Source organism: Drosophila santomea, chromosome 2L, assembly GCF_016746245.2.
Source record: "Drosophila santomea strain STO CAGO 1482 chromosome 2L, Prin_Dsan_1.1, whole genome shotgun sequence".
Lineage (NCBI taxonomy): Eukaryota > Metazoa > Arthropoda > Insecta > Diptera > Drosophilidae > Drosophila > Drosophila santomea.
Window position 1 is genome coordinate 17376944 of NC_053016.2, and position 24806 is coordinate 17401749.

Sequence of the window (24806 nt, forward strand, 5' to 3'; positions counted from 1 at the left end):
ATGTGGTTTTTAACTGTATCTTAACTAGTTATTACAAAGAGAATAATAATACGGAGGGTAATTTAATTGAGTATTTTAATGCACTATTTATCAATATTAATTTCTAGACCACATTTGCTTAACAGTGCTTAGTTTCCTATTTGAACTCCGCGCTCTCCCCAGCAGCAAGTTGGCAGTCCTGTAGTTCCGGTTTTTGGGCTGGCAACGTCGTTACGGTCCAAGCAGACATTCAAGTATACAGAATTTTTCTAAAAGAAAGTTGATTGTGAATCGAACTCTCAAATGAATAGGAACGCTCTGCAGTGAATGGAGTTTGGGCCGAGAAATAAAGTGAAATAATTGGCCAAAAGTGAAGTAAAAACTAGTGCTAACCAACAGCAAATCATTCGCGAATAAGCCTATCAAAAGAGCAACTTAAAGCCAGTCTTTTTCGGGGCTTTTGCATCCTTAATAACTACGCCAGCAAATCGCTGCGGAAATTGCTTACTAAGCACGGAAATCAACAGGAAAACGGTTCCAAGTTCAAAAATGTGTTATTCACGTAAAAATCAAGACACGTCCACCGTTTCCAACGTGCATAAAGTGCCCGGAGTTGCAACAAAGAAAGACATCCAAAGTGGGGCTCCACGGGGCAGAAAAAAACTCGAAGCGCAGCTGCAGCAACTTTTCTCTACACACACATATATGTATACCCCCACATACATATATGTTCGTGAATAGTGTGCATCGGGTGTACAAAGAAAACGGGTCTTTGTTCTGTCCACGAATCGATGGCCATGCAACAACTACAACCACATGAAGGGTGTGTATTCTTAGCTCCCTTCCCCCCTCCCCGCTGGCAACCTTCTTATCTTTTGTTTGTCGTTTGCCTGCTTGTTCGTGTTTGCCCAAGGAGTCAATATGTAAACAATTACGTTACGGATGCTCTTCCCTTTCAGATAAGTTGTACGGTACCGTTGAGACCAACATCAGAATGACTCCAAATGGAAATACATAAAAGGTATGTACATACATATGTATGTGGGCTTGGCTTGGAAATGGGTCATCATCGTTAGCTCAAATAAGACCTTGTTAATCTTTGAAGATACATAAATGCAGTGCACTAAGTCAGCAAACATCTCGATTCTCTTATAAATAGCTAAAAATCATAATATTTATTTTGAATGTCCTCAAGACTAAGAGAAGTACCATTTTTCGGTACCCAAATGACTGTAACCAGGTCATCAGATTGACACAAGTATGATGAGATATTGCACAAGTAAATGAAAAGAAAAAGCACGTTAGCAAATAAGAGAACAGAAGAACTAGTTAAACTAACTAACCAAATATACAGGTCTTTATCGAGCAACGTCACCAAATCTTCATTTTTGAATTTTTCCGGTTGTCCAGGACGTTCTTTGTCTTCCAAATTAAAATTTCTACTATGAAATCAGGCAAACCACTTTCTGCGTGTTTGCTTATAAGATAGCTTTCTGCGGCACTTTTCTTCATGTTAAAATATTGAAGTAAAACTCCCCACAAACTTCAATATGTTTGTTATATACTGGTAAAGATGCGCTATGTCAGTAGCTTCGAGAAGAGTATTAACTTTTGTATGTGTAACTAGCGCCATACTTAAACGCTACGAATTAATCCAAACCTAGTATGTTGTATCACAGAATCATGATCAGGATAAAATCCCAATCTCAATAGAGATATTGACCTAATCCCCAACATTATAAATTGTATCTTTTCTCTAGTTTCAATACTTTTAATCGAGCCAAACACTCCCGATTGAGCATGCCGATGAGTGCCAATGATGGACGATCGAAGATTCGTGATCTGGGCCGGCAGGATTTGGTATTTATGACTACTATTGTACTTGCTACCAAGCTAACGACCCACCTACTCCACAATCAACCTCAACATTACTAAGTATATCCCAGGCAGTGTAAAAGCGTATCATGCTACCAACCATTTTGTCTATATCCTATGAACATACATATGCATATCGTTAGATCGTAAGTGTCTTTGCAGGCCAACAATCCAATCCAATCCAAACCAAACTACAACAATCATCGCCGCTAACCAAATATTTCTTTTTATATGCCATATATACATATACCTATATACATATATACGTCCAAATAAACCCAAACCCAGCCCAGCACCCCTTGACTTATGAAGCGTTCGCCTTTCAGTGTCCAAGTACCAAACCGCCTACGCCTGCGAAGGTAAGAAACTGACCATTGAGTGCGAGCCCGGTGATGTGATCAACCTGATAAGGGCCAACTATGGCCGATTCTCGATTACCATCTGCAATGACCACGGGAATGTGGAGTGGAGTGTCAACTGCATGTTTCCGAAGTCTCTCAGCGTGCTGAACTCAAGGTAAAACTTCTTTCAAATCTAAAAAACAACTTAATTTGTAACTTCTACTATAACTTCTATCGAAAAAATGCAGTATATGAATGAGCCAATTATAATTACTGATGGACCTGTATTTTTACCATTTTGCAGATGTGCCCACAAGCAGAGCTGCGGTGTGCTGGCAGCCACGAGCATGTTCGGGGATCCCTGTCCCGGGACCCACAAATATTTGGAGGCGCACTACCAGTGCATAAGTGCTGCGCAAACGTCGACGACGACCAACAGGCCCAGTCCGCCGCCATGGGTGCTGAGCAATGGTCCGCCGATCTTTGGCAACGGCAGTGGACTGATCCATCCGCCTGGGGTTGGAGCGGGTGCGCCCCCTCCACCGCGACTTCCCACACTGCCCGGAGTGGTGGGAATCAGTGGGAATCCCGGCCTGTTCAACGTACCACCGCAACACACCGCCGTCACGCACTCCACGCCCTCGAGCAGCACGACAGCCGTGGGCGGTGGGCGTTTGAAAGGTGTGGCCACCTCTACGACGACAACCAAGCATCCGGCTGGTCGCCACGATGGTCTACCACCGCCACCGCAACTGCACCACCACCACAACCACCACGGTGATGACACTGCCACACCCACCAAGCCAAGCAGCAAGTTGCCGGCTGGCGGAAATGCGACTTCACCATCCAACACGAGGATACTCACGGGCGTGGGAGGATCCGGAACTGATGATGGAACCCTACTGACCACAAAGAGCTCACCCAACCGCCCGCCGGGCACAGCGGCCAGTGGAGCCGTAGTCCCCGGTAATGGCAGCGTGGTGCGCACCATCAACAACATTAATTTGAACGCAGCCGGGATATCCGGAGGCGATGATGAGTCCAAGTTGTTTTGCGGCCCCACTCATGCCCGGAATTTGTACTGGAACATGACTCGAGTGGGTGATGTAAATGTTCAGCCCTGTCCTGGCGGAGCAGCCGGCATCGCCAAGTGGCGTTGCGTGCTTATGAAGCGGATGCCGGACTCCGGCTATGATGAGTACGATGATGACCCCAGCTCCACAACTCCAGCGCCCAACGGCGGCGACTGTCTGCACAACAGCAGCAGCTGCGAGCCGCCGGTGAGCATGGCCCACAAGGTAAACCAGCGTCTGCGCAACTTTGAGCCCACCTGGCATCCCGCGACACCTGATCTGACGCAATGCCGCAGCCTTTGGCTTAACAATCTGGAAATGCGTGTCAACCAGCGGGACTCCTCCCTGATCTCCATTGCCAACGACATGTCCGAAGTGACCAGTAGCAAAACGCTCTACGGCGGAGACATGTTAGTCACCACAAAGATTATCCAAACAGTGTCTGAGAAGATGCTGCACGACAAGGAGACCTTCCCGGATCAGCGACAGCGCGAGGCTATGATCATGGAGTTGTTGCATTGTGTGGTCAAAACTGGCTCCAACCTACTGGACGAGTCGCAGCTGTCCTCGTGGTTGGACCTCAATCCGGAGGACCAAATGCGTGTAGCCACCTCCTTGCTAACTGGCCTGGAATACAATGCCTTTCTGCTAGCAGATACGATTATCAGGGAGCGCAGCGTGGTGCAAAAGGTTAAGAATATATGTGAGTTCTTAATGGTTTCTGTTTGCATTTTAAAATACTTACAATAACTTTATGTCATAGTGCTGTCTGTTCGTGTTTTGGAAACTAAGACCATTCAGTCCAGCGTGGTCTTCCCAGATTCGGATCAGTGGCCCTTGAGTTCGGATCGCATTGAGCTGCCCCGAGCTGCTCTTATAGACAATAGTGAAGGCGGCCTGGTGCGAATTGTATTCGCCGCCTTTGATCGCCTGGAGTCCATTCTCAAGCCCAGCTATGATCATTTCGATCTCAAGAGCTCCCGCAGTTACGGTATGTCTAAAGGGAACTGAAGAATATTAGAATATAATAATCTTAATGTTGTCTTAGTTCGTAATACAGCCATTCTCAGCAACGACAGCGATGTCAACGCGGGGGAAATCCAGCAGCGCCTTCGCATCCTGAACAGCAAGGTGATCTCGGCCAGCTTGGGCAAGGGGCGTCATATACAACTCTCCCAGCCCATTACCCTGACCCTGAAGCATTTGAAGACCGAAAATGTGACGAATCCCACCTGTGTGTTCTGGAACTATATTGACCAGTAAGACTTAAGCTCATATGCTAAAGGATTTATACGAATTAATATTTTTTCTCTAGTGCATGGTCTGCCAACGGATGCAGCCTGGAGTCCACAAACCGCACGCACAGCGTCTGCAGTTGCAACCACCTGACCAACTTTGCCATACTAATGGACGTTGTGGATGAGCACCAGCACTCGTTGTTCACCATGTTCGATGGAAATATGCGCGTATTCATCTATATAAGCATCGGCATCTGCGTAGTGTTCATAGTAATTGCCCTGCTGACGCTGAAGCTGTTCAATGGGGTCTTTGTGAAGGTAAGAAACGGCTCCAATCCATTGCCGCATCAGCGGTCGGGTAGCAGACGCCAGCAAAACAATATTCGCGACCAGACCCACGAGTCCTTGACCTTGACCACGCCAACCAGTCAGTCCAATGTACCGACGCCCAGTCATGGGAACACAAACTTTATCCAACACAATTCCATCCGCAACTCACACCGCAACAATCTGAACTACAATGTCCAACAGCAGCAGCAACAGCAACAGCAGCAACAAGTTGTTGCGGCAGCTGCTGCTGCTGTTGTGCTTTCCAATCAGCCGCAACGAAACATGCAACATGCCATGAACAACTTGAATATAAATCTGCACCAGCACGGTCAGCAGACGGCGGCTGCTGCAGCTGCTGCTGCCTCAATTGCCGCTGCACTGCAGCAACACGCAGTACAGGCCAGCAACGCCAGCAACAACCTCAATATCAGCCACAACTATCTGCAGCAGCAGCATGTCCAGCAGCAGCATCTTGGGCAGCAGCAGCAGCCACATCCGCACCGCAATCACAACCTTAACGTGGACGGCAATGGATTGGACAACACGAACAACATCATTATGCAGGCCAACATGGACGACTTACAATATAAGTGGTGGTGGTGGTGAAACAATAGATAAACACAAATTTAGGCTAGGCTAGGCTTTCTAGACGTTTGTATTTATGACCGAGAGACACATGTGATATAAGCTTAAGTAACTTAAATTGTTAATGAAACTCTCTCTCTGGCAGGATTAAAAGATAAGACTCAAAAGCTGTGCTGGGAAGCGATGATTAATTTGGAGGTGGCTGTAGCCCATATCCCTAAACATCATCGCATCCCAGTTGTCGCTTTCACTCGAAGACTCCGACTTATATTTATGTATCGTAGTAATTTGTCATAGCTTAAGATTAGCGCACCTTTTCCAAACCCATATTGGAATATCTTTATATGATAGACTAATTTTTCCTTTTCGTTACAAATCATAAATCTGGCATGTTTTACTTAATTATTTAATCATTTTTGAAATATAACCCCTTTATGTGCATTGTTTGTTTAACAAATTTAACATAGACATCGAACAACTAAATACCTTAAAACACTTTTGACTTTCTTTTGTATTTCATTAATTAATAAAATATACAAATGTTGCTAATTTTGTCCTGTAAATATTGCATTTTGTATTTGTTCATTTAGTTTGTATGTATATTATCTACGTGTTGTGCTTGTTTCGTGTTCTGTTCATTGTTTTATTCGTAATACTCTTAGTCTTTGGATTTTCACCACCACCCACCAAAATTATTGTAAATCAAGTTCTTAATTAAGTTTGACTATCAAATTTGACACCTATTTTCCAAAACGTTTAAGATTATCCATTTTCTTAAAATATTTCAAAGCTTTCTTACGATCGAATCTTCAGGGTTCTTTTGCTGGTGCTGCTAAAAGAAAAAATTGTACTGACTTCTTAAACTTATTTTAACTTTCCACTCTGTCTTCTATTTTAACTGTCCACTCCAGTCCGCCCGCACCTCGATCTATACCAGCATTTACCTTTGCCTCCTGGCCATCGAGCTGCTCTTTCTACTGGGCATTGAACAGACCGAAACAAGCATTTTCTGCGGCTTCATTACTATTTTCCTACACTGTGCCATCCTATCAGGCACCGCCTGGTTTTGTTATGAAGGTAAGAAGGCAGAATTCCGTCTACATTTTGCAGCTCTAACCCCTTTTTTCTGCAGCCTTTCATTCGTACTCGACGCTCACCTCGGATGAGCTCCTACTGGAGGTGGACCAGACGCCCAAAGTGAACTGCTACTACCTCTTGTCCTATGGACTGTCGTTAAGCGTAGTGGCCATCTCGCTGGTTATCGATCCCAGCACCTATACCCAAAACGATTATTGCGTGCTGATGGAGGCGAATGCCCTGTTTTATGCCACCTTTGTAATTCCGGTGCTTGTCTTCTTTGTGGTAAGTTTTTATTAATAAAATATTAGGTTTTTAAACCAAGAGCACTTACCATTTTAAATGTACTCACATTTTCAGGCTGCGATTGGCTACACGTTCCTCTCCTGGATTATACTGTGCCGCAAAAGTCGCACCGGTCTTAAGACTAAGGAACATACTCGCCTCGCTAGCGTGCGGTAAGATATTGAAAATTCACATACACTTTAAAGGTCATCTAAAACCCATCTCACTCTCACCCTAGGTTCGACATACGCTGCTCCTTTGTGTTCCTCTTGCTGCTCAGCGCTGTTTGGTGCTCGTCCTACTTCTATTTGCGAGGAGCCAAAATGGACGATGACACGGCTGATGTGTATGGATATTGCTTCATCTGCTTCAACACATTGCTGGGGCTCTATATCTTCGTGTTTCATTGCATTCAAAACGAAAAGATCCGGCGGGAGTATCGGAAGTATGTGAGACAACATGCTTGGTTGCCCAAGTGCTTGCGCTGCTCGAAAACATCTATTTCCTCGGGCATTGTCACCGGTAATGGACCCACAGCCGGAACCCTTTGCAGTGTTTCCACGTCCAAGAAGCCCAAACTGCCATTAGGAGTAAGCGAAGAGGCGCATGACGATCCCCAGCAGCAACAGCACACGCCAGTGCCCATCACTGAGGATGCCATCATGGGAGCCAGCTCTGATTGTGAACTAAACGAGGCCCAACAAAGGAGAACCCTGAAGAGTGGACTCATGACGGGCACCCTACAGGCTCCACCGCAGACCCTTGGCGGCCATGTTGTGCTCGAAAGAGGCAGCACTCTTCGCTCCACCGGTCATGCTTCACCCACCAGCTCTGCCGGGTCCACACACCTTATTTTTGCCCATAAGCAACAACAACAACAACAGCAGCAGCAGCAACAGGGACCTTTGGGTGAGTCTTACTACCATCAGCCGGACTACTACAGCTGGAAGCAGCCACCAACAGGAACAGGAGGATTGAAAACACCGCGGGAGTACTACAATAATACAGGTGCTTCTGCATCCTCGCCGCAACAGGCACACGAGGTATTCTACTGGACTCAGAAGCCTAACAGCGGTCAACATGGCAAAAAGAAGAGGGGCGCTGGAGGAGTTCCCCCCTCGCCGAGTGGCTCGTTGCACAGTCGCACGGCCGCCGCCTCCCAGGTGCTATTCTATCCATCTTACAAGAAGACCAAGGCTGGCCAGCCAACCGGCTATCCGCAATACGCGGAGGCGTTGGACCCACCACTAGCCACTGGCAATGCGGCTGCCTACTACCAGCAGCAGCAACAGTTGCGTCGCCAGCAGCTACATCAGCAGCAGCAGCAGCAACTCTCCTCGGACGAGGAGCAGGTCGAGCAACATGCTCACTTGTTGCACCTGCAACGACGAGCTGGTAGCCAGCAGCAGCTCCCTGCTCCACCGCCGCACATGGCGCAGTACCAGCACGAGTTTATGCAGCGCCAGTATAGAAATAAGCATTCCAACTGTGATCTGGGCATGGGCGATGCCTACTACAACCAAGGCAGCGTTGGCGGCGCGGATGGTGGGCCGGTCTACGAGGAGATCCTCAGCAACCGCAACTCGGATGTGCAGCATTACGAGGTGGGTGACTTTGATGTGGACGAGGTGTACAACAATAGCGTTGGCACTGGCGTCTTCAACAACATGAGAGCGGCAGTGGCTGCCGGCGGAAGTCGTTACGGCGGCGGAAGCCTGAGTGGCGGAAGTGTCTCGTCCAGGAGCCAACAGCAGCAGCTCAAGAAGCAGCAGCAACAACAGTCGCTGGCTCAGCAAAGATCGGCTCGACGCTGCACGGCGGATGACGATGACGACGAGGAAGAGGAGGAGGATGAGGAGGCAACGGCCGCGGAGCAATTGCACGACAGCGTCTGTGATGAGGATGAAGAGGAGGACGAGAGCGACTTGGAGGATGATGCTCATGGATTGCCACCCCAGAGTGATGAGCGGATGCGTCGTCTGATGGCGATGCAAGACGAGGATTTTAAGCGGCGGTTTCAGTAAGTATTTCTATTGTTTATTATTATATTTATTATTATGTTATTAATGTTATATTGCGCTCATTTGTCCCCTTCTCAGACGTCAACTGCGCAAACATGGAGCGCCTCTTGACTACGGGGCTTTGCCGCCAGGATCAGGTCCGCAACCCGAGCACAACGGTGCGGTTTTTGGGGTTAGCGGCGGCGTTGGTGAGGGCTCCATGCGTGGCGCATTTCGGCAGCAGCAGCAGCAGCAAGCACTGAATGCCAAGTCGCCAGGCGGCCGTTTGGCGGTAAATGATCTATTCGGTCACGGCAACTCGGGACCACCGCTGCCGCCGGCAAATCAGACGCCCGCGCAGAAGCGTCAGCAGCTACAGAAACTGTCACCACAGTCCACCACATCATCGTCGTCGCATACATCACATAGCAACCCCAATCCGCATCCTCTCCAGCTTACCCATCCGCATCCTCATCAGCATCCCCCGCACCATCAGCAGCGCCATCTGTCGGCCATGCTCGATGAGAACAACACGGTCCGATGTTATCTGGAACCACTGACTAAGTGATCAGTTAACGCAACTCCCCCGAAACAGTCTTAGGCAAAAATTGTAGCTTAGGATCTCTAGCTATACCTAGTATTAGTCGTTAGTCGAAATATGGAGCATTGTGTGAAACAACATGCTGTCATGCTATACGTGCAGTGATTCGAAAATCCCAAAACTTTATAAATGTATATGAAATAACTCAAACCTAGACCATAGGGCACATCCATCCCCCTGCGGTGCCGTGCAAGCTTAACCAAAACTCGAGCTTTGTGGGGTTGGAATTGGGCCCTTCGACTTGCATGCATTTTATACCAACTTGGAAATCGATATTAAATATAAATGTATGTACCATATATGTATGATGTATTGTAATACATGTCACCACATGCCATTTTTAAATACTTAAAATCTAATTTAAACAACCAGAAAATCAAGTATATATATATATATATATGGATGTATATGTATAAGATCTAGGAACTGTATGTACATGATATATAAAATGCAGGCGAATTATGTTTTATGTATTTTGTAAGGAATCAATTGTTTTTGATTTACGCTGATTTTGCTCGTAAGATATATATACACACAGGCTTAAGATTTGTTTTGTGTTTCATAAACCAAAAAGCTATCCTACGTTTCGAAAAACTGTCATTTTTTTTGCTATCCAACTGCCGTTTTCCACCTATAGAACCAAAATTCCTTCCAACTGCGAGTCAAGTGGAAAATAAGATGTTAGAGGAAATATTTTGCAATTTTGTTGCTGCATTTCAGCTATGTTGTAAGAAAACCAGAGCGAAGCATTTGAAGTGTACATTTTCATCAATATAGATGCTTTAAGCACACATAGGGGCATTTACTTTATATTTTTGAGAGAGATAGAGCTCGTGAAATGCTTTATTATTTTACGAAGCAGACACAGACAGATAGAGCAGCATACGGAAATACCTATATAGCAAAAAAAGATTTCAACCAAACCTCACTTGTTAACTAGGAACTAACTGAAAACTCTTTAAACACTAGCCAGCTGATATCCACACACTAAACTGAACTATTCCTATTCCCTGAATGGCATCCTCCCTAGAATTTCACGCATGTGTACAAAAACCAAATAAAATATAGTGCAAACCAGATGATTACCATATATGTCGTACATACCAAGCCAAGGAAGCTCTGCGGGCAGCAGGCCAGCTCGATCCCATTTGATCCGATCAGCAAGTTAAACTTGAAGGAACTAATTAACACACAATCGATAAAGAAAGTTAGTAATTAAGCACCCGCAGCCACACATTAAGTGTATAAACTGGATGGGAAGTCACGTATGTGGACAAGGAATACGGAATAGCAGATATTGAATGTATAGTGTTGCGCCTCCTAGAACTTTACTTATAATAAAGCAGATTTATCAGATACGAGAATATATGTATGTGCGTGTATATTGATGATTCAAGCCACTGCAATCCCCTTTTTCGTCGCCACATTCACACATAATTTATTCTAGACTTTGAAAAATCTGGGATCTTGAATAAAACCGAAACTGAAAACCAGACGCCCAATTCAAACTTTATAAAAAGCCCCATGAAAATGTTAATGTACACAATTTTTTCTATTTAAGACAAAATACAAGAAATGGATTGCATTTTACTGTAAATGACATATATGTGTTTTTCTGGGAAATTGGGTTTAAAATTTAAGAGCTTAAAATAAATAATATGGTCTAATTTTATAAATGACACAAACAAGATACGCATAATAGTTAAGTAAATTAAAAAGTAACGACTTTTTGCAAAATGAATTTGTTTTAATGGTTGGTTTTTCAATGGCATGGTATTCTGCTGTGCAGCGCATTTGGTCACTCTAAGCCATTAGTAATTTCATCCATGGAAAAACAAATGTTTAGTTCGTAGTTCATCAGCATGACGGAATTCCAATGGCCCTGGGAGTACACCTTCCCCCCGTTCTTTACGTGAGTTCCATCCAGTAGATGCTTCTCCATCACTCGAATAATCCCAGGGTTTCAGATTGCAGCCCCACGAAGAAACCAGACAGCAGCAGCTGAAGGTCTGGGCAGATCTCTTTCTCAAATATCTCAGGCACACGAATAGGTTTTCGCTCAGTATAGGGGACCAAAACTCGCCGCTGTTTCACAACGAATCCCTGAAGCGCCGCCTCTCGCCGGAGCTCGTCCTGGCCATCCTGGGCGAACTGGAGCGGACCGGGCATGCGAATCCGCTGGACAAGAAACGCCAGGAATGGCAGGTTTACTGGTTCACCCTGGAGGAGTACGGCAACATGGTGTACGATTGGGTGCAGGAAACGGGTCAGACGAACACCATCTGCACGCTGTACGAGATCGCCTCCGGCGAAAACACTTCCCACCTGGACTTTCATGGCGTGGACGAAGTGGTGTTGCTCAGTGCCCTCCGGTTACTGGAGGAGAAGAGCAGGTGTGAGCTAACCGAGATGGACGGCAGTCACGGCGTTAAATTCTTCTAAATTTCCATGCTGTTTGTTAGCCTTGTTAGCACCCCGAACTATGTATGTCCTTATACATTAAAGAGTAAACTAGTGTAAAGTGTACACCTTGAATCCTTTTTATTACTTGCTGCAAATGCAAAGCGCAGCTAGGAGCTCTGCACAGCCAGTTTAATCGTGGTAGCTGGTGGTAAAGCAAATGAAGACCCATGAAGGAGTGGCCAGTTGAGCGAGGGTATGCCAGTCCATGACATTGCTACACTACTAAGCTGTCGCAGCATTTGTCCGCTGTTCTCGTCCAATCGTAATAGTAATCAGACAATATGCTCGAACCAGTGCCACTGCATGGTTCACCATCGTGGATGTCCCTCATCATCTGCCCACTGCGTTTGTGCAACACCATATGATAGGAGCGACATTTGCGCGGTGCGTAGGAGGTGTCGAATCTGGGATCGTGCCACCGATAGACGTGACGCAATGGGGCGAGCCAGGTGCCAACGGAGACATCCTCGGACCCATAAGCAGACAGCAGTTGGGAGTTATTGACAATGTAGTCACACAAGTTTTGGGACAAAACGTATCCCCCGCCCAGTGCATACGGCAGGTAGTTTTTGCTAAGGTAATAACTAGACTCCTTCCACTGGCCTTTCGTTTTAATTGTGGATCGTCCGTTAAAGTAGCCCCAATAAAGCTGAGGCAACAAGGTGTACCTGTACTCCAACCTCTTGCGAAGTAACTTTCGATCGTAGGAAACTAGCGTATTGACTAGACTGTCCAGCTTAACGTAGGTATCGTCGTCCACTTTCAGCACATATGAGAAATCGTAGTGGCGTCTCAAGACATCTAGGGACTGCATGAGCTTCGCCGTAAGATTCCTGTATGTGTCATGGTGCCGGTTTAGCAGCAAGAGATCATTGTGTTGCTTCTGCTCCTTCTCCAGCTCTGCCAGCGCGGAGCTGCTTAAATCTAATGTGCCAATGGAAAATACGTGCTTCACGGTAATCATTCTTTTTGTCTTTGGTGGATCTTCCGCCAGCAGCCTTTTTTGCCAATCCGTGTACTGCCTTAGGCGGCTCGCCTGCTCCGCAACCAGCTCCACCTGCAAGTGGCCATTGGCGTTGAATGCCGGAAGATAAATGAACTCCTCGGGAAAATAGGGCTGTGCGAGGGATTGACCCGCATTTGCCAGCCAGGTGCTCCGCATCGCGTTCCTCTCATCTGCATTGTGTGGTGCGCTGAGCACCAACACCATAAGGAAGAGGTTTGGGTGCGGCTCCAGGTGGGGAATTCTGTATCGGTGCGCCGGACATTGGTCTACGGAGCTGAGTATCTTTGTGAGGAAACTACCAAAGAAAAAGGCAGTTATGGCTGTGAAGAAAGTCACTAAATTATTTAATCGCCTCATTTATGGGTTGTTTTGACTAGGGAGACCGTGAAACAGTTGCGAAAATATACTGAGTTTACTTGGGTATCGCGAACTTCTTCTTTAAGTCTTTAACTTGCATTAGTAAACAAGGATATTCGATACTTTTGCTCTTACCGCCGTCGTTTTCAATGCCAATTAGGTAAAAAAATGTGAGGGTAAATAAAATAGACAAATAGGTCTTGAGTAATTTCTGTTGCACGTCACTCCTCCATACTCATTTAATTAAATGCACGGTATCTCATTCTCGATACTGATACTACCATATACATATATATAGACCAAACAATGATTCCATTCCTGGCACTAAGATTGGACATCACTCCGACTTCTTTTAAAAATTCGAGCTATGAATCGATCGCAAACGATTTAAATTTCAATTTAATTCAATTTAAATTAAAGTAAGACCGTATTTCAAGCCCCGTCACGATAACGGAATACTTATTGCCGCGCAATGCGGCAACTCCATAAACTGAGTTGGCAGTCTTGTCCTATATTTTTTGTTGCATTTAAAGAGAGTAAAACCATATTCGAAACAAGAAAAAAAAGGTAAGATTATTAATATATTGTGCTAAGATTGGCGCTAAACGTAATCTTTTTAGAGCATGGACGACATGATGCGGGCGATGGACTATCTGAAGGTGACATCGACGATGCATAATGCTGCTCTGGCGTCCACAGCGTGCACGGGTAGGACTTTGGGCGAGGATCGGGAACCCATATGGGTGGAGGGCAGTAAGAGCACAGCGAAACCACCATCACCGGTAGAAAGCCCAGCTCCAGAACAAAAGAAGAAGATTCCCCTGCCCCCGAAAACCGATTTTGAGCCCAATATATCGTGCTTTCCCGACGTACAGGCCATCAACGCCAGCATTGTAAAGCGTGAGCTGGCGGAGGAGGGCAAGAGGTGTGTCCGCCAGCAGCTGAAGGCGCTAAAGGACAAACAGGACGGACTGCGCGTGTTGAGAGAGCCCCAGCAAAAGGAGGAGGAACGCCAGCGCGACCAGATGCAACAGAAGGTGCTGCGGGAACGCAATGAAAGTCTACTTATCCAGAAAGCTGACCAGATGGCTGCTGCACAACTGGAGGCCCAGCAACGCGAGCAATTGTCATTGCGCCAACAGACTGACCAGAAGCTGCACAAGCTGGCTCTGGAGGGCGTTTCCCGCTGCCAAAGAAGATTCAACCAGAAGTACGAGGCTATTGCCAGAATACTGCTTTCTCTGGATAAGGAGACGGTCAAGGTGTGCTCCGCACAAAACGCACAGCTCAAGGAGTTGGGCCAGAAATTTGAACAGCTTGTAAGTACCGTTAAGATGGGCAAGTGCGATTTGCAGAGCCAGTTCCTCTGCTCTATAATCAAGGCGGAAGAGTGCTGCAAGAGCCTGGATGTTTTGGAGCTGGACATCATTAGGCAGCTGGCCGAGTTCTCCGAACAAATCCAGCAGCAGCTCAAGATGGAGGCTGCTAAGAAGCTGGAAGAAGAGCGGCAGAAGCAGCAGCAGGAGGAGGAGCGACAAAAGCAGGTGGAGCAGGAAAAGCTTAGGCAGGAGGAGGAGTCGGAGGCTAAGAAAAAACAACAAGAGGCCGAGGCTGCCAAGGCCGAAACGGCCAAGGTTTCTGCTCCCTTGGAGACAAAATCCCAAGATGTGCCACCAGCGGCCACAGTGACATCTACCTGTGTCCACCCAGACCGTCTGAAGTTCTACAATGATATTCTTGCTCTGTATCAGTCGAAGGTGGATGCCGTAAAGCCGCTCCAAACGGAGGAAACCCTTAAGCAGTATCGCACAGGTTGCCAGAGGGCAATAAACCTGCCGCTGAACGCCATCTCAGCAGTTAGTCCTCAGCATCTAGCTCAGAATTTTGACAAGCTGTACAGCTTTTTTGCCGGCCAGCCTACTAAAGTGATGAATGGAGCCACCATAACTATCAACGATCATCCGCTGGCTCGAGACTATTGCATGCTACTCATGGCCAAGAAGTTTGTTAGTCAAACGGAGACTGCGATATGCAGTAATCCCCAGGCTGCCTTTCCATTTGCCTCTGTGATAATAACTTTTTGGAAATTGTTGCCGGATTTCGGAAAGGTTTTCCTTGCATACATGTACAAAGAGTCGCCCTTTCTGGTGCCCTACGTTATACCCCAGCAGCCGGGACAGACTCCGGAGCAGTATCTGAAGACCATCGGCTATAGGCTAACGGATAAAAACGAGCTGGAGAAACCGGACATTTACCTTAAGCGTCAAACGGGAATCGCTCGTCTCTACGCAGCTGTGATTATTACTCATGGACGAAAGGCAGCTGGACCGGATCAGTGCTTCGAGCTGGATGAAGGATGGCTCTGGCTAACGCACATGGTGAATGTAAAGCCATTGCCCGACATTAGTGCTACCATGATCATGGAGATCCTCCAGACCCTCGGTTTCGAGTTATGGCGTACCTACGGCAAGCAGTTCGTCAAGCTGCTGGTCTACATTCAGAATATCTACATGCCTCAGCTAGCAGCCTACGACGAAGGCGGCCCAAAGACGCGGCTGGAAATGCTCTTAGCCAAGTTCCTGCGCGAACGGCAGATTGCACAGGCCGTCGGAATTTTGCCTCCAGGATTTTGGTAGGCATGCCATTTAGTTAGTTCTGTAAATCAAAGTTGAGTGTATGTATATTTATAAAAAGTGACTAATGTTATACTGAGGCATGTTCTTCTTCAGAAATGAGAAAACTTAGTTTTAAACGCATACGTTTCATTTCCAGAAATGCAACAATTCAAAGCCACAACTTTATTGATTGAAGGGTAGCTAAAAGGCAGAAATCATTTACGAACTCATTTCCAACAAGCTGCGCGGAGGACTAGTCATCGTCCTCATCTTCCAGATCCAAGTCATCCAGTTCGCCGGCCAGATCAACAAAGAGATCCTTGTTGATGGGGGCAGCATCGTTGGCGGGTGCAGACGACGATGGTCCATCCTCGTCGGCCGCTGCGTCCTCGGCTGCGGCGGTTTTGGCTGCTTCTGTTGCCTGGTCCAGAAGCCGATTGGTGGAGGCAATGGTGCCCGAGCCGTCCACCTCCTTGGCGGCCAGCGACAAGGCAGCCAGATCCAGTTCCTTGAATTCAACAGCATTATCGTCGTCGTCCTCCCGGTTGTAGATATCGAAGGCAGCGTCGCCCTCCTCCATGGGACCGTCGTCAACCAGATCCGGATTGAAGCTAAACATCTCGCGACCAGAGATGCCGAACTGTTTGCCCTTGCTGAAGTCGCTCTTCTTGCGCTCTTCCTCGGCAGCCAGTTTGGCCTTCTTCTCAGAAATCTTGCGCTTCTTCCATGCGAGGAAAGACTCTAGGGTGACGCGCGTCTGGTTGGGACCGAGGGCAGCACGCTCCTTTTCAATTAAATCGACCAGCGAGATTTCCGTGGGCTTCTCCTCCTTCTTCTTATCGCGCTTTAGCACATAGCCAGCGGGCAAGGCGTGCCGGTAGATGCACTTTCCGCCGTTGGGGCATTCCCAGAACCAGCCGTACTTTGACTTTTCCACGGCTTCCAGGAAGAATTTGCAAATCTAAAAGACGAGTGATGTTATTTCTGAGTAGTGCCACAATTTTTTTAAGCATTAAACCCACAATGTCCGTGGTGGGACGTTGCTTTTCGCCGGAACTCTTTTTCTCGACCACCTCCTTTAGCTTGGCATCGTCCCAGTTGGTCATCGGATCATCCTCGTCACGCATGTCAACATAGATGGACCGCTTTTCGACCTTGTTCTCCTGGGAGAGGTCGTGGGAGAACTTGCACTTGTCGCCTTTGGTACAGGTGCCCTGTTTGAAGAAGGCGCAGACCACCGACTTGGGATCGGTGCCCTTCTCCACTTTCTGGGTCTGTACCGGCTTGAAGAGCAGCGCCATCTCACGCTGCTCGGCCAGCTTCTTATCCTTCTCTTCCTTGCGCTTGTCGCCATCCTGGCGGGGATGCTGTCCGCCGGACTGGACCTGCTTCTGCACCTGCTGGATGAATTTCTGCTGCTTGTTGCCCTTCTTGTTCTTCAGTCCGAAGGTCTTGTCCTGCCGATGGAATTACACATGGTCAGTTGAATGTGGATCATATTGAAATTCTCTTTGCCGGGTTTCCACATCACGAATTTTTGAAGAGGGGGCTTACCCATCGGCTTCCCGGTTACGAAGCCTACCTCAATCACTTTCTCCTTCTTTTTCTGCTCGGTCTTCTTGCTGGGACCTGGTGGCGCCTTTTTGGGTGGCATCTTCGGGCAGGATACGGGAATTTAATATCTCAAATGTAGAAATAAAGATCAACCGAAGTTTTTTATACAACCACGCTGGAACAAGAGGCTCTGCCAGTGTGGCCAGAGTGCGAAGGGCAGCATATCTCAGGGAGGTGGTATCCTATTAATATTAATTTTAAGTTAATACCTTTTAAAATTCCCTAACTACTGAAATAATGTGTTAGCCTGCAAATTATAATTAATAAATTGAAATTTATATTATACACATTCTTAACAGTGTGGTGTAAAACAATGCTCAGGTTTTGGAGCACATTTAAACCACCCGATTGATGTCTCACATGGGGTCGAAACTTGGTTTAATGTAAAATTGGCTTAACTTCTTTTTAATTACTCATTTTCTGCTTTCATTTTGAATGGTTGTTCCATTCACAACTATTTAAAAATATACTTGTATTCTTCTTAAATAAGATAGTGTTATAGAGATATGCAAGCAATAGATCAACTGTTTTAGCTGCATTGCGACAGATTTTACACGAGCTCCACCTAGCGGTGTCGATATTATTTACTGAGTTATTGTTTACTAGTTCTATTTACTCTCTCTTTTGTGCGTTGTCCGTTGTGCTGTTTGGTGTGGTTTTTGTATGCACATAACTGCACTGTGCACCCGCGCTCTCGCTCTTCTTCGCAAAATTCACAGTTCTAAGCGTTTTGTAACCAACTACGTGTATTACTTCCCCGAGCAGATGGTAATGTGTAGTTGGGCGATCAAGCACGCGTTGGTTCCGGCTACCAATTCTCGGTAGATTTAAGGGGGGGAATATTTAGCATCGCGACTTATCGCTCGTCACGTATCACAATCTTATTTAAATCGCGTGCTAGGATTGATCTTCACAAAAAAAACGGCAATAGGACTAACTGACGACAGGACTAAGGACGAACAAGGACATTGCAACTTTTTACGACAGCAGCTGTTAAGCTGTCGACGCCCACCCTACTATGACCACCAATGACCAGTTAACATTAAAGGTGATCCCTACAATGTGCTACTACACTTTACACAACATAGACCCTCTGACGACGCATGGCTCCCCTAGAGAAATTTACTCCGAATTCGATTTGTTTTTTTTAAATCCTTCTTATTCCTCTCGGGAACTTAGGACTTCTACGAGAGCCCTCCATCTAACTCCGTTTTGTGCTCTCTGTTTAGCATTTTCCCATGTGATGTTTATTTGGGCAAGTTATTGTGAGTTGTTCTTCTCTATGTTGCTCTTGGCCTTACTAACCTCCTGCTTCCTTGGGGGTTCCAGTCCAGTGCCATCCTTACTATGCTACTAGGGTTTCTCCTGAGAGCGTGTCCTATCCACATCCATTTCTTCTTCCTTTTTTGGGTGTGTATCAGGGGCTCGCTCGTAACGCGCTACAGCTCTGTGTTGGCTATTATGTTTGGCCATAATATCCCACATATGATTCTCAGGCATTTGTTGTTGTTATTTTCTTCGTTGCGAGCCATGTCTCACTTCCGTATAGCAGTATGGATTTCACACACGCATTGTAGATCCGGAGCTTTGTTCGCCGGCTTATTTGTCTGTCTCCCAAATGCTGAGCGGGCTTTGCCAAGACGACTTAAGACATCATCATCCTCTCTTCCAATGTTGGATATGATGGTGCCAAGATACATATACCAAGATACTGTTGACGAACTTGATTGATTCCCATGTATGATGATGTTTCCTTGGTTGGAGTGGTTGAATCGCATAGCTTTTGTTTTTGCTACGTTTATCTCGAGTCCGACGCTGCTGGCTATCCTGACGATGCTATCACTTTTCCTCTTTAGACAGCATAATAAAATTCAATTTTTAACATAGAAGAAACTTACAAACTGACAAAATTTGACTGGGAACAGGTTAAGACAACTTACCCTAAATGATTACCCTAGGTTTAAAATTTTAAACATATAGATTTAAACTGGTAAAAATAATTATTTTGTTTCGAGACTTTCATGTAGAATTTTATCTCAACAGATTTTGTGTAAAATGTAAAATTTTTTTTATAAGAATATTTACGCTTGGCTTTAACTGCAGGGCATTTTATATAGGGTAGGTAGGTAGATAGGGATGTTTTTACTCTTTTGAGATTTTCAGAAAAAGCTGCTTTCTCATTTATGTAAAAAATGTATGCTACTCACTTTGGATTTCCCACGATGGAGCGCTTCATGGGTTTGCCTGTGGAAGAGACATACAGCTTACACCGCCTTATTAAAACTATGAGAGTTCTATTCTTTTCGGGCATCTGCTCTTTTGAGCCGCTCCCCTCTTCTACTGCGGTACTCTCTGCTCTTTTACTTCATTCTTTTCTCGCTCACGCCAAGTTTAGGCAGGCTATTGCTTATTGCGGGAAGAGGAAGGAAAATATGGGATAAAAGGAGAAGGAAGGAAAAAAAGGAATTTGCCTATATGACTAAATATTTATCTTAAAAAATAACTTAATCTAATTTCCTAACATACTAGGGCGGAATTTATTTTCCGATCGGACTAAAACATCTGCTGATCTTCTTAACAAGCAGTCCGGGGGTGTGAAGTAGAAAATGTAAACGTAGATAAAGTAAAGATGGGAAATGTTCAATAAAATAATATCTCGGCGCTTAACGGTTGCACTGCTGATGACTGATGAAAAAAAGATGACTTCTGATCCTGATGCAGACCTCCTGGCCAGGCAATGTAATTTTACGGCCTTAAAAAATTTTCTGAGCACAGCACAGGCGCAAAACTTACCCTCTAGGGGTTGGCACTAAGGTTAAAATATAAAAATAATTCCCTGATGATTCACTACGGATGCTGAGTCTCAGCGCGAGTGTTGATTCAATTGTTATTTTTCCCCATTTTGGGAAATCACTGAATTTTCGACGGACTGAACTTCCACGCACTTTACTGCTCGCTGACTGAAATCGATTTGATGCCCAGTGGCTACCGCTTCGGGTCGGGACCCCAAGTCTGAATTCCAAAAATTCACCAGTTGTAGAAATGTCTTACATGATGGGCTTCATTAACATTATTCGTAATGGGCCGAGATCGACGGTAGGTCCACGACAATTTTTTTTTTTTTTTAACTAACTCAATTTTTTTTTATATATAAGTATTTACAAAGATAACATTGGGTTAATCAGGTCTTGAAGGTGGTGGTGTTTCAGTCTTCTTCTCGTTCTTGTCCGATGACTTTGGGCTGCGATACTTAGTCGCCTCGCTAGGCTATTGGGATCAGATTCTATCCTATCATTATATTTCTTCGCTACCTCCTGAATCCTGTCTCCAATTTTTGACACCTTCAGATCGCGTTCAATGTACCAAGGAGCCCCTGTGATCTTCCTGAGCGCTTTTGCCTGGAGAACCCGAATTTTATTGAGGTGCGATTTGGCAGCGATCCCACACACCTGTATGGCATAAAATAGTCCAGGAGCTAATATGCTCTTGTAGATTCTGACCTTGTTGGCGAGGGAAAGTTTGTTGCGGGCAGCAATTAGCCACGACATTTTAGAGACCTTGGTCTTGAAAGCGTGCTGTATTGCCGTAATATGCCTTCCAAATAATAATTTTCCATCCAAGATCACTCCAAGGTATTTGTAGGATGACTTGTGGTCAAGCACTCTTCCTTTAAGTGAAACGTCGCTGCAGCTTTTTGTTCTGTTTGTGAAAGTGACGTTTGAACATTTGTCAGCGTTGATGCAGACGTTCCACATCTCAGCCCAATTCTGAAATGCATCCAGGTACTCTTGCAGTGCACCCGAGGGCTCGGTAATGCTGTTACTCTAGCTCCTCCTCACCAACATTCATTGCCAAACCCTTCTTCATCATTAAAATAGCAAAGGTTTGGCAATGAATGTTGGTGAGGAGGAGCTACCGAACATTGAAATAAGAATTGGAAAGTGATCGCCTTTAAGGTCGTCGATCACTTCCCATTTAGTTATAATATAATAACGAATATAATCTGAACGATCTTTAAATTTAACGATGGTATTGCTTTTGAGTAGGCTCTGGGGGACCCCAGTAAGGATGCCAGCTATTAAAGTCTCCTTGGACTTGGGTGGGTAAATTGGGTTAGGTGGGTTTCCTGAAAGGCAATGATGTGTGGCTTAACCTTTTTAATTAGTATTTAAAGTTGGGAGTAATTGTTCCTATAACCTTTAATGTCTCATTGCAATATCCTTAGTATTAAAATAGTATAGCGGGGGTATATGTAAGTGGGTTAGATTAGTTAGTTTCCATTTAGCAAGAGTCGCATCTTATGTTTATGGAGTTTTGGAGATATGCGGTTTGTTGTTTGATACAGTTTGTGCATTTGGGGGTCTTATACACTTTTCGGTAGTGTTTGGGTCAAGGTGGTAGTCGTCTACGTATCAAGACTTGTTGTTTTTACATGTTTTGTATAAGTGGCCAAATTCACTGCAGTTATTGCATCTAGTTAGCAAAGGGATATACTCGCGGACTGAAGTTTTTTAATAGCCAATCATTACATATTCGGGGAGTATGTATGGTATGTGTGAATGTCAATATAGGGCCGGTTTTGTTAAAATTTCCATTTTTTTTCAAAATCTTCTTTATTTCTGTTACATGTTGATGTAGAAGTTCTCCCCCGCAAACGAAATCAATTTGTTGTTTTGATTAGAAATTGAGAAACGTTAGCAAGGTCAAGAACTGGATCGGATATCGGATATGGATATAATAATGTATTATTATTTATTAGTACGGTGTTATTGGTGGAGGGATTTTGCGGGTCTCGTGCGGGCGGGTCCCTCATCTTGGTGTTACTGTTTTGAATGTTGCGTAGGTTATTTCGCGGTTGTTACAATTCACTAGCGCTGGTTGTAACGGTAGATATTAAGAGTTGTTGTTGGTTGGGGTAGATTGCATAATGAGCTTTAGGCGAAACTATGACACGACTGATCTCAAGAAGAGTCTATATATATAAGACTATACCTTAAAGTTGTGTTGGACCAATAGGCCGGATTAAATAATTTTTGGTATTGGCGCTACTACAACCTGGAAGTTGATTCTCAACTCTATAGTTCTTTTAGTTTCCGAGATCGGAATATATAAATATTCTTTAAAAACTTTTTCACCTCAGTATTCCACCAATTCTGTAAATACTATATTGCTATTAAAATATATTAAGCCTTCTTACATCATAAAAGCCATCTCCTATCGTTCAACTTCGTAAGTTTTCTCTCACTGTACCTTCTCGCTCACCGACACACATGCAGAAACAAGCGAGAGAGCAAAAGAGAGAGAGAGAGAGAGGGCAGCGGCGTGTCTCTTCGTGGGTGGCCCTTAATTCGACGTCATCTTCTTGGGTGGTCCATATTTGCCGGCCTGCTCGCTCCCCTTCCGATCTCAAGTGCGAGCGAGTGCGGTGCATGTGGATGTGGATAGGGGCCCCATTGATCATTTTCTCGTTTGATAGTGCGTGACGGCTCTGGGCAGCCGTCTCGCTCGCCCTAATGTATGCCGCCCGAATGGTGGGGCGCCAATATTGGGTCCTTCTTCTCACTCCCTCGCGCTCATTTGTTCGAGCATAAAATTAGCAATTATTTGCTTTTCTTGCCGCTCCGGCGTCTTCATGTTCTTTATTCCCTGCGCTCCTGGGCGATCAACGTGTGTGGCCTCCAGATCCCATTTACGATCGGAGCGGATTGTGGGGCATTATTGACCCATGTCTTTGTGCCGCGATTTCGACATATTCGCGTTTCTAGGAATCCGGCAAACCGAGTGCGCCAAACGTTCGTAAAGCTTGGCTTTATTATTATCGTTCCGAGGAAAGCAAAATAGGGTTTTTATTTCGGGTTGGGCCTGGGAATGCGGATGGAGTTTAAGGTTTGAAGACCGTACGCACACCCATAAGCAAAAAATTAAACATTTTATATTTGTCTTATTTTATTGGTCTAGCTGAGTAGCAGATATCTGTCCGTCTGTAAGAAAGTCGTTATGTTCCAGGGTGCGGACATTTTTCTATTGGTAAGCCAAAAAAAACTAAAGTAACAAGGAAGTTATATTAGGAAGTCAGTTGTATTCAAAAAAGTAAAAGTTTATATCAATTGCAATAGATCCCATTCTAACAAAGCATCAAGAATGATCACCTATAAAATAAGTGCACAGCCTGGAAAGCTTCTTGGATCCAATCTCTGATTTTTTCAAGCCGTTCCTCACTGTAATTGGCCCAAACAACCTAGAATTGCCCAGCGGCAGCAATAAAATTATGACAAGCAACGGCAGCAACATCAAATGTTGGCAACAATTACTGTGTTGTTGACAGCAAGATAGATAGCAATCATTTGCATCACCATCACAGGCAAAGCGAACCACCAACAACAATTGTTTGCGGCTGCTGGGCGTGCAATTTACGCGCCAAGATCAAAAACAAGATGCAAGTTGCAAGTAGCAAGTTGCGGATTGCAGGCGTAACGAAAGGGGAGCAGCGGCACAGGAACAGCAACAACATGTTACTTTTGACAATATAACGCAACGGCGTGGCGACAACCAACTGAGAGCATCCCGGATCGGCTGTATATATATATATATATATGTACATGTGTATATATGAGCATGTGTGCTGGGGAAACGTATCCCCCAGACATCGGAGGCATTCGGATTTCTTGGTGGTCCCGCCATCTCCATCCCAGGCTTAGTTTCTGCTGTCAATCTTTGGCAAAAGGCAAATGCTGCTACTGTTTGCCGCAGTCACAGACACAGATACAGACTCAGTCACAGATACAGATACAGTGCGATCGTATAATTGCATATAGCGCCAGTGGAAGTTCCGGTCGGTTGGCTTTTTGCCGTTGCACGCGCTTTCTTTTTTGTGCGGCGCCGCCGACAGACGGGGCTACACTGAGAAAATTAGTCCCTGATTTTTAGTTTTACAATCTTAAATAGACTTGTCCATCGCAATACTTCGAAATTGTAATTATGGTTATCCTATAGATGATATAAGACCATTACTTGTATATTTTGTGCATTTCAAATTTTCGTTTCTTATTAAAAGCTTATATTATCGTTTGATAAATATAATATACTTTGAGATTCCTTGATGATTCGATTTAAAAATAGTATGCTTGTACAAATTTAAATAGTATGACTATCCATACTTGCATTTTTTCTATTGAAAGTATGATAATTTTTTGTAATTAATTATAATTAAAGAATATAGAGAGCATATAGGTTTATTATTATGCAAATTTTCTCTGCGTGTTGCTGTGTATGTGTGATTGGTGAATGGCATGTTGCCACCCAAGTTGCCAGTTGGCTGGCCAAGACTTAATAGGCGCTTTCATTGGCCAAAAGCCTGATAAAAGCCT

General features: G+C 45.1%; 5 protein-coding genes across 10 annotated transcripts; 3 read left to right on the forward strand and 2 right to left on the reverse strand.

Annotated features, from left to right (window-relative positions):
* Positions 1-244: 244 nt before the first annotated feature.
* Positions 245-9978, forward strand: LOC120443934 (latrophilin Cirl). 5 transcript variants are annotated; one of them, XM_039623380.1, is made up of 13 exons: positions 249-802; positions 939-1000; positions 1740-1839; positions 2181-2370; positions 2500-3971; positions 4032-4259; positions 4317-4527; positions 4584-4824; positions 6333-6498; positions 6554-6783; positions 6859-6956; positions 7022-8803; positions 8883-9978. In XM_039623380.1, exons 4-13 carry the CDS (start codon positions 2336-2338, stop codon positions 9349-9351), a joined length of 4932 nt encoding a protein of 1643 aa, XP_039479314.1. In that variant the 5' UTR covers positions 249-802; positions 939-1000; positions 1740-1839; positions 2181-2335; the 3' UTR covers positions 9352-9978. The 5 variants fall into 5 exon arrangements, with proteins under 5 accessions (XP_039479315.1, XP_039479316.1, XP_039479314.1 ...); XM_039623379.1 differs by having other exon boundaries at positions 1740-2370; XM_039623378.1 differs by lacking the exons at positions 249-802; positions 939-1000; positions 1740-1839 and having other exon boundaries at positions 4329-4527.
* A 1159-nt stretch (positions 9979-11137) lies between these two features.
* On the forward strand, positions 11138-11910 carry LOC120458349 (vacuolar protein-sorting-associated protein 25). 2 transcript variants are annotated; one of them, XM_039645966.2, is made up of 2 exons: positions 11138-11296; positions 11352-11910. In XM_039645966.2, exons 1-2 carry the CDS (start codon positions 11247-11249, stop codon positions 11824-11826), a joined length of 525 nt encoding a protein of 174 aa, XP_039501900.1. In that variant the 5' UTR covers positions 11138-11246; the 3' UTR covers positions 11827-11910. The 2 variants fall into 2 exon arrangements, with proteins under 2 accessions (XP_039501900.1, XP_039501901.1); XM_039645967.2 differs by having other exon boundaries at positions 11173-11296; positions 11344-11910.
* Positions 11902-13280, reverse strand: LOC120458348 (beta-1,3-galactosyltransferase 6). Its single transcript, XM_039645965.1, has one exon. The coding sequence runs from the start codon at positions 13208-13210 to the stop codon at positions 12062-12064; it is 1149 nt and encodes a 382-aa protein (XP_039501899.1). The 5' UTR covers positions 13211-13280; the 3' UTR covers positions 11902-12061.
* Positions 13281-13694: 414 nt separating this feature from the next.
* LOC120451315 (nucleoporin Gle1) lies at positions 13695-15923 on the forward strand. The gene is made up of 2 exons (XM_039634888.2): positions 13695-13776; positions 13829-15923. The coding sequence occupies exon 2, from the start codon at positions 13834-13836 to the stop codon at positions 15844-15846; it is 2013 nt and encodes a 670-aa protein (XP_039490822.1). The 5' UTR covers positions 13695-13776; positions 13829-13833; the 3' UTR covers positions 15847-15923.
* A 47-nt stretch (positions 15924-15970) lies between these two features.
* On the reverse strand, positions 15971-17595 carry LOC120451323 (zinc finger CCCH domain-containing protein 15 homolog). The gene is made up of 3 exons (XM_039634900.1): positions 17408-17595; positions 16848-17282; positions 15971-16786 (listed from the first exon to the last, which is right to left on the reverse strand). Exons 1-3 carry the CDS (start codon positions 17477-17479, stop codon positions 16079-16081), a joined length of 1215 nt encoding a protein of 404 aa, XP_039490834.1. The 5' UTR covers positions 17480-17595; the 3' UTR covers positions 15971-16078.
* Positions 17596-24806: the final 7211 nt, after the last annotated feature.

What these genes read in the sequence shown, in the direction of transcription:
- LOC120451323 (XM_039634900.1), bottom strand. Translation starts at nt 17,479, where the DNA reads ATGCCACCCAAAAAGGCGCCACCAGGTCCCAGCAAGAAGACCGAGCAG. An exon ending in AGAAGGAGAAAGTGATTGAG is followed by an intron (nt 17,283 to 17,407) that starts GTAGGCTTCGTA and finishes TTCCATCGGCAG; the next exon opens with GACAAGACCTTCGGACTGAA. An exon ending in AACGTCCCACCACGGACATT is followed by an intron (nt 16,787 to 16,847) that starts GTGGGTTTAATG and finishes CTCGTCTTTTAG; the next exon opens with ATTTGCAAATTCTTCCTGGA.
- LOC120458349 (XM_039645966.2), top strand. Translation starts at nt 11,247, where the DNA reads ATGACGGAATTCCAATGGCCCTGGGAGTACACCTTCCCCCCGTTCTTT. An exon ending in ACCTTCCCCCCGTTCTTTAC is followed by an intron (nt 11,297 to 11,351) that starts GTGAGTTCCATC and finishes CCAGGGTTTCAG; the next exon opens with ATTGCAGCCCCACGAAGAAA.
- LOC120458348 (XM_039645965.1), bottom strand. Translation starts at nt 13,210, where the DNA reads ATGAGGCGATTAAATAATTTAGTGACTTTCTTCACAGCCATAACTGCC.
- LOC120443934 (XM_039623379.1), top strand. Translation starts at nt 2,336, where the DNA reads ATGTTTCCGAAGTCTCTCAGCGTGCTGAACTCAAG. An exon ending in CGGTGCTTGTCTTCTTTGTG is followed by an intron (nt 6,784 to 6,858) that starts GTAAGTTTTTAT and finishes TCACATTTTCAG; the next exon opens with GCTGCGATTGGCTACACGTT. An exon ending in ACTCGCCTCGCTAGCGTGCG is followed by an intron (nt 6,957 to 7,021) that starts GTAAGATATTGA and finishes CTCTCACCCTAG; the next exon opens with GTTCGACATACGCTGCTCCT.
- LOC120451315 (XM_039634888.2), top strand. Translation starts at nt 13,834, where the DNA reads ATGGACGACATGATGCGGGCGATGGACTATCTGAAGGTGACATCGACG.